At 33.8% G+C, this 9,044-nt stretch overlaps 1 protein-coding gene across 14 annotated transcripts in view; it reads right to left on the bottom strand.

The window, feature by feature from the left end:
* Positions 1-301: 301 nt before the first annotated feature.
* LOC135219652 (nucleolar protein dao-5-like) overlaps positions 302-9,044 on the bottom strand; it is a 126,588-nt gene continuing 117,845 nt past the window's right edge. For all 14 annotated transcript variants that reach the window (XM_064256584.1, XM_064256586.1, XM_064256592.1 and 11 more), the window contains 2 exons: positions 7,600-7,671; positions 302-2,253 (listed from right to left, as the gene is read on the bottom strand). In XM_064256584.1, the coding sequence (XP_064112654.1) occupies positions 1,385-2,253; positions 7,600-7,671 (941 nt within the window). In that variant the 3' untranslated portion in view covers positions 302-1,384. The remainder of the gene's footprint in view (positions 2,254-7,599; positions 7,672-9,044) is intronic.

The raw sequence follows: 9,044 nt of genomic DNA, 5'->3' as shown, positions 1-9,044 counted from the left end.
TTGTTAAACTACTTTAGTATGGTAAGGGCATCATAATTTATTACACATACAGTACTCAGTTGTTTACCTTCATTTAGTAATATGAAATTCTTTTACTATAGTTCTATTCTGTGGGAACTTCTTCCATAATATCAAATGTCCACCAAGATTAATAAATTTACATCATTCTTTTTCTTCTTCATACATATTACAGTGAACCTTCTCCCCTTAGTAGTACAACACATTTTTCCAAGCAGTGCATTGCATTAAAGTCATGAAGAAGGTAGAGATAATTCAACAGAATAACTAGAAAAACCAAGAATATATAACATAACAATATTAAAAAGACTACTTCATTATTATATTTTTACACTTACATATTTACAAAACATTACACAAACATTAAGAGAGGTTCTAATTCTTTAAGTTCTGAATGTCATTCAATTTAATGAAAGAATACTAGATTCTCAGAACTGAGAGTCTTTATTTCAATCAAATGCAAAATGATCACCAAAGTGGCTTCAGAGTGTAAACAGAGGGACATGTCAAGTAAATGAGCTCTCTTACTTGAGGGAAAAAAATTTACACTCATCAACAAAAAACAGCATACATATCAGTAACTGGTCATATAAACCTACTTTGATACCTTAGTCATTAGCGCTTAGCACAATAACTGGTATTAACATGAAAATATAAAATTTATTTTGAAAACTTATAATAGTTCTGAACTTCACTTATATAAGCAGCATGTCCAAATAGCAAGTTTAACCCTTTATTGCACCAGTTAGTATAACTTTTGTTGATCATTAATGAACAAGCAAGAAAAAAGCAATCAAATCATAACTTTCTAATGACTTAATTTTGTACTTGTAGATGGATCAAACTGAAAATAGGAATTATACTAACCAGTAACCCACTGAAAGTGGGATAATGAGACGTAACAATACTATAATTGTGTATGTAACCAGCCAATGCTTTCCTGTTCAAGGAAAAATACAAGACGACTAATACTTTGAAACAATAGCCATGTTTCTCCTCATACTTTGAAAAAATTTGACTCAAGTTACAAAAATTGCAGTATAGTATGTACATTGATAGCCATGTTCTTCCCTGCTACAATGCTAGTTTGTAATCAATCAAAACCATATCTTTCATGACATCTTTATTTATTGATTGTAATTTAAATTCAAATACCTACACAGCTATTATCTGAAATTGGTAGTAAGATCATCCCTCATGATCAATATAACCAATCACATCTTTAAAGCAAATGTTAATTCCATTAAAGTATTCTCTATATGTATGACTTTTATTGAAAAAATAAAATAATTGTAAAATAATTTCTTAAGAGAAAACATAAGGATAATATTCTTACACTACAAACTACATATCAAATATACACTAATCAGCATGCTGTAACTGACTGTAACATTTTCAACATTTGAGTGTAGAGTGACATATTCGTTTCATGTGAAGCCCTTAATGCTTCTAGTATTCGTTTTCTATAAGCTCTTCTTTGTTCTTCCTCTTCCTCAAACCATTTGATAATCTTAACAACCTCCTCATCACTAAAATCATCTTGTTTGTCAATCTTAAATGACTGGAGAGGATTATCTTTAGTACTGAAACTAAATATTGATTCATTATTGCAAGCCATTGCTTCTGCAACTTCTGCTCCAAAGTTTAGTAACTGTGTCATAACTTCTTTGTTGACTTGCAAAACTTTTTCAATTTCTTTTTTTTCTACTTTGTATGCATTTTCTTTAAGGCTGGCTTTAGTTTCATTTGCGGATCTTTTTGCTCTCTCAAATAATTTTGATGGGTCCTTCGTTTTAATGAACTTTTTATTAGCAGTGGGGAAACTTTCTGGTTCTCTTTTACGCTTTTTTACAGATAATACCCTGTCCTTTGGTTGAACAGCTTTTCTGGCTTGACTTTTCTCCTGAAGAACAGTTTTAGAGTGAAGTCTGTCTTTGGCAGTTGAAACTTGGGTTGTATAAATTTTTCCTTTCCTGATGGTCAGACGAGATGCATTTTTTTCCTTCTTGGCAGAGATGGAGGTTAAGTTTGTGACTCTTGCTCTTGAGGAAGATATGTTGCCCGAAGTCTGCGTCTTCATCCTCAACAATTCCTGAGTGGACAACTTACCGGGTAATCTTTTTGATGAAACATTCTCCTTTGTTGGCTTTTTAATTGGTTTCTGTGTGGGCTTATCACCAATTAATTCGTCGTCTTCATTACTTTCATCAGTCTCTTCCTCATCTTCTATTTCTTCTGAAAATTAATAACATACTGTTTGGTACTTGGGAACACAAACCCTTATACACTTTAGTTGTGAACTTATAATAAAATGAGGTAATATTTGCCAAAAAATTTTACTGTCCATGAAAGAACAAGCTTAAGCCACTTGAAAGTAAGTAATGAAATTAAGAAAGAGCCCAAAAATGATCATCAACATCAAATATATATTTCTAACAAAAACCCAAACTGAAATTCAGTGAAATTCTGCAATCCTGAGGGCTGACACATTAAATACAAAAAATTTAAAATTTTACAATTTACACATGCTGAATTTTGCAGGAAAAAGTGCAATAAATAAATGCTATGTAAAATGAAATCTTCCAATATTTTACAATATACAAACCATCACAACACCATGTATAACAATGTATCAATTCTCATCTTTCAAAATGCTGGCTAGAGGCTTTGAACTTTAGTTGGGAAATTTACATGATCAAGCCACTATATACTTATTGTTATACTTATGTAAAAGAAAATCCTGACACCCGCAAAAGTCTTTTATAATACTACGGAGCGAGGATGAAATACATAACATCAGAGTGCAAGACACTATGTAACACTGTAACATGCAACTATTCAGCCAGCCCAAACATCTCTGCATCTATAACCATACACCTTACTGTCTTAGTTTGTTACCACTTTACTTGCTTACAGCATCTACTTCATTTAAAGTTAACAAGATCACTGGAAAAACAGCCATTATTAGGGAAAGAGAGCTTTCCTTTAAAAAATGGTGATTTCTTATGAAACCAAGAAAACGAAAGTATGAAATATCCCAAAGTTTATCTTCCATAACTTGCTATCATATTGTTTACCATGACCACCATCATGAAGGATGCTGCCAGTATAACATGAAAAACAAAAAAACAAAAATACACAATGAAAGGTGCAGGTAAAACCATCATAGCAGTTGGTTTAATCATTTTAACAAACATACTTTCACAAAACTGAGGTTGCAGGCAAGGCAGTAATTTTCAGTGCAGCTAAAAGAAATCACTGTCAATGAGAACTATCTAACAAGAAGAATGTTAAGGAGCCATTTTTTAACTTAAAATGCTATCAACCCCTTTTAAACCTTTTCAGGATAAAAAAAAAAAAAAAAAAAAAAAAAAAAAAAAAAAAGGTCATGATTTTGCTTGGGATTTACATTCCCATTTTCTCTATTTACATTTCCATTTTTACTATGTATCGATATGCTTGTGCTACGTAGTAGGGGAGGTAAATCATGGAGCACCATTATGTTGTCATTTATTCAGGACTCACATTTGTTACACCTTTGTTGACTGTGCACAGACTTGCATACCCTGGTCACATGAACAGTGGTGGAGATCATTGCACTGGCTACTGCCTCCTGTTCATAATTTGTGGCTCAGCACTTTTTCAAAACATTTGTTCCAATCCTAACAGAATTCTTCCCTACCTTATGAAAACAAAGTACTTTGCTAAGTTTTATCTTTGTGCTGCCACTTGAAAAGTTTATTTGTTAGAACCCAAAGTTGTAGCAAATCTTTTTCTCCCAGATCAGGGGTTGGATCTCTCATCATCCTCATGGCATAAGTAAGTGTTTTTACCTGGAGTAACCATCTTTTTGCCTCTGTTACTTAGTGAGTGGCCATCATTGGGTTTTTCTTCATTCCAAACCCATTGCTAATAGAAACCCCCACCAGCTGGAAATTCTTCAATTACAACTGCTTCTCACAGTTGCTCTTCAATGGGTCTATCAGTGCCTACTCAATATCCAAGATTTAGGAATAGACAAATGGCAACTCTCTTCCCCTTAGACCATCTACATTATCCTCCCTACTAAGTAGCAATTCAGACTATTTTAAGATTCATGGTTTGTATTAAGAAACTGTTGTCACAATAACACAAGTTTTATATACAAATCCATTTACCATATACTTCAAGTGCCCTCTCCCCTCACCTATCTCCTTGTTGGAGTCTGACACATCTGAATGAGAAGTTGCAGCTTCTCGTACAAATGAGGGAGTTGGCCTACCATGTGCAGTACTTTTTGTTTCTCTAATTAAATGTTTTGCTTTGTGCATTTAAGTGTATTCCACACAGTGAATGGTTATCTTATAATGAATGGGTTTATATAAAAACTTACTGTGAAAAACAGGTTTTGGCATACACAAAACCTATTTTTGGAAGCAGCTGTTCGTCCTCAAATTAATTCAGGCCTATACAGTAACATGGGTAGCTAGCACTACATAGTTTTTATTGAACACTTGTTCTTTTTACCCTACTGGGTTACTATTGTGCAGGACCTACAATTTACCTGAGCCACAGCTAATTGCTCAAGTCTACTTTTTGTTTGTGGAAATGGCTCATAACTACCTGTCATAAGTCAGCTCCTGAAAGAGTAAAGGAGAATTTGGTTGCTGGCTGGACATGTGAAATATATTACATGCTTTTGGTAGCAAGCTTAAATGATGATTGAGCTTATTTTTTTAAGCTGTCTGTATAAGTTATAGACTTCAATTGGAATACAGGATGAGGCGGCTACTGCACATCATTCCAGCAGAACTATAGCAGTGTACTTCCATCCCTTCCTGAGCAGAATTCACATTTTGGCCATACTCCAAAAGTAGTGGAGTGTATGAACTATTTCAACTCCTCTGATGGAGATGAAGTATCTCTCCTAGAGAGACAGGTCACTGATACCCGACATGAAGTGGATACAGACACTGAAATTTCCCTCCTGAATCCAGAAAATCTAGAAAACAGTTTTCTGCTTTGCATGAGAAAGATACTTCAAATGAGAATCTTGCCTTTCCCATGCAGCAGTCATGTATTGAGGGGACCCTGATAGGGTCCACCCAACCCCATCTGAAGTGTCTGTACCCTATAAGGTAGTGTTTCTTAAAGTATGGTCCGTGGACCCCCAGGAGTCCATGGAATGTTCTAAGGGGTTCGCAGGATAATTTGGCTGTCGGTATCGCTTAAATTTTAGTCCAAAACGTGGCCCAAAAACATTTGTAGCCTAAACGTCCTAAATTCCAGACCCACGCTTCAGTGCATTAGAAGTCCATTTGTTAGAGATAAAGAAGAGATAGAAAAAAACAGAGTCCACTTATCATCAAAAGAGGTTGATAATCTTGTCAAGACTGCAACAAATGGGACACTTAAGATTATTCATTGAAAGAGGTTTGGCTGATTTTTGGGCTCAAGTCCAGCTAGAGTACCCTGGACTTACAGCAATTGCTTTGAGGTACTTGATGCTGTTCCCAACAACATATAACTGTGAAACTGGATTTTCTACACTGGTTGATCTTAAAACTAAGAAGCGCAACCGAATCAATATCGAACCCGACATGCAACTCAAGCTCAGCAGATCGGGCCAGATATTCTGAGAGTAATGAATCAGCAAAACCATTTGTTGCATTAAGTATGGTTCAAGATGTGAGAAGGAAGTGTTGCTGTTAAGTTCACAGGAATTTATGTACAAAATTAATAATGTGAAAGTTATTTTACGTAAAATGTAAACATTTATGCTGAAGATAAGCACTGATAAATAATTCAGTAGCAATTTTAGTACTATATATTATACCCTGAAAACACTTTTAAACCCAAAAGGGAAATTATCATAATAAGGGGTTTGCTACATGATTAATTTTAATATAAGGGGTCCTCTGCACAAGAAAGTTTAAGAAACACTCCTCTAAGGGAAAGTGATTTATCCTGGACTTCTACACTGCCAGGCAGGGGTGTTACGACTATCTTGGCTCAATCGCTTATGCAGGCATCCCTGATAAGAAAGTTCTACTTTACTTTCTATAATGCCTTGGCATTGTAAAAACAAAATATTTGAGGATCTGAGGAAAAATACTGAATTTATGGAATTATTTAGGAAGATCACATGATGAGGAAGCTACTGTTAAATAAGATCTATTGAAGATAATAAACATACAGGTGATTTGGCCATGTGTTGAATGAGGCAGAAAAGCAGTTACATTATTCCAAATATTAGTTGATGTGGAGTAATAAGAATGCAGACCAGAAGAGACATGACAGAGAAGAAGACAAAAATTCATCAATATCTAGAAAGAAACATGACAAGAGAAGAAAGACAAAAATTCATCAATATCTAATCTCAACAAAAATTATATGTAAAAATGGAGATTTTCCATGAATTCCAATCTTTTTGTAACTCAAAGAAAACATCTAGAGTTGTTTACCTACATTCACATCCTCTTTAGATATTATCAATATCAGAAAATTTCATTTTCCCAAGTGCAGACCGATTTGCTTTAGGATTTACAGTGGATTGGATTTATGATATTAATTACATGAACAACATTACTGTTCTCATTTCTGTGAGCCATTTAGATTTACCAAAAGGTTCGAAAGGCATATGGTGATAACACATACATAGTAGTATAGTAACTTTTTTCACATCTGACTGCTAAAAGTTTAAGACAATCATGAATAAGAATTTTAGTTCCTTGATTCAAACGAGACCTCAAAATGGATTACTTTAGCCTGTTCTAACCAACCAAGAGGTGACAGTGTTTTACAGAAAATGTAAGATCATACAAGCTGTCATGCTTATCATTATTATTATCTGACATGAATATACTTTAATACAAAGCAAGCACAATAGACAATTTACTCATGATGTTTTCTGCACAGCAGGTGACCATATGTAAAAAAAAAATTAATAAATATAGACTAGAAAATAGTGTTATGTCCAGATTAAAATTTTACAAAAGATTAGTAAATCAACATAGACATAAAAATAAATACAGTTCCAGGGAGAAAACTAGTGTGCAGTATTTCCTAAAAGGCTGTTCCACAATTTTGCAGCATTGAGAACCAAAGAACTTTCAATAATTACAAAACTGAATGCGACACTAATGTTATATGACTGGAATAACCATCATCAAAGAATTAGCATAACTATAAATTAGTTTAACAAGACCAAAGCCACATTTCTGGACTACATAGGCCTCACATAGGAACATGGTAAAGTTAGAGAAATTAGGCAACTAAGTGGAAGAGACCAAAGTGAATTGATGAAAATCAAAATGCAGAGAGCAGGCCAGCTGAGGCTGCAAATTTATTACAAAGAACCTTTCATACCACATACAGTGTGAAAGAGAAACAAACACAGCTTCAATAACAGCATTCTCAAATGCTATACTGGGAATGGAGAACTTTGAGTTTGACAGTTTGCCTGGGCCAATGACACTTTAAAAAAACAAATTTGTAAAGTACATCAGTTTGTATTCCATGAGAACGGTACTGTATAAAATCAATAAAGTTATCATACAAAGTAAATTGAGATTACAAGCAGCAAAAAGTGTAGTGTCATACCTTTAATCTTAAAACCTCGTTTAGTTTTCTCTGAATCTCTCGGAGTCCTTTTATTCAATAAACTGTCATTACCTGAAAAATAGCATGCTTTGAGAATTACTGTAATTGAGTTAAATAAAAAAAAAACATCAAGAACACTATAGGTACAGTATAGACATTTCCAGGGGCGTTCTTTATGCCTCTATTAATCCTAGTTCCAATACACTTTTTTTATACTTTTGTATGATTTACAAGTAAGTTTTGGCCTGAAGGATGTTGAGTTATGTTTTACTTTATAAATTACAAGTGATTTCTGTCCTAAATATTTAGGATCACTGTTAATAATCAAGTAGCCCAAAAAACAGCAATATGTGTAAAAACTGACTAAATTGGTTATTTGACCCAAAATTAATAACACCACTGTAGAGAAAACTCTTAATACTGTAACTGTGCTCAGAACTAAATAGAAAAGGGATGACCATATGACAGAAATTATTAATCAACAGTTAATGTGCAACTCCTGGCCTATAAAAATATGTCTTCTTGAATCAAGCAATATGTCTTAATCACAGTACTGTGAAAACAGATTACCATCTCAAATACCAGCATTATTTCACCAAACAATAAACTCTCTGTAACTGATCATGATAAAGCACTTACCTGGTAAAATTAATTCTTTGTATCACAAGTCAAATTGGGATACTATTAGTCCCTCACAATGTTAGTCATTACAAAGATTAAAAGAAACAAAATATCAAGTGCTCCATTCGAGGGATACTTTATCATATAAGTTGTAAGATTCATATGAAACAATATTCAGAATAAGCAGTATATAATCCAAGCAACAGAACATCATTAAAGTCACTGCTTTTCCTTTCACTATTAATTATTACTGCTGGTTTAAGAGACTGATTATATTTTCTTAAACTGAAAAGGTCTGTTCTTGATTGCAAGGTGGAGCAAGGCAATTTAACCCTTAAACGCCTATTGGACGTATTAAAAATCGATGAAAATTGTCTATTGGGTGCCGAATTGACGTATGAAACAGACACGCAAAAATGTTTTTTTTTAAATTCGTGGAAAAATAGTTATAAGCCTACTTGGCGAAAACTTTTGAATCACGCACCATGAGGGATGCTGGGAGTTCACGGATCAAGCTGTTGTTTTGTTTACAATCGTTACCCAGGCGCGCAAGCGCAAATTTCTTTCTTCCCACACTAAAAAGCATCAGCGACACATCTCCGAAATTATTTGCACCATTTTATATTAGCCGTTACATAAGAGTATAACGATGTGCCAAAATTTCAAACCTTCAGTCTACTTTGAATCTACCGAAATGGTCGAAAAACGCAATTGTAAGCAAAAACTCTTATATTCTAGTAATATTCAATCATTTACCTTCATTTTACAACAAATTGGAAGTCTCTAGCACAATATTTCGATTTATGGTGAATTTATGAAAAAAA

Source organism: Macrobrachium nipponense, chromosome 1, assembly GCF_015104395.2.
Source record: "Macrobrachium nipponense isolate FS-2020 chromosome 1, ASM1510439v2, whole genome shotgun sequence".
Lineage (NCBI taxonomy): Eukaryota > Metazoa > Arthropoda > Malacostraca > Decapoda > Palaemonidae > Macrobrachium > Macrobrachium nipponense.
The sequence above is the reverse complement of the archived record's forward strand: the minus strand, read 5'-3'. Positions and strand labels throughout refer to the sequence as shown.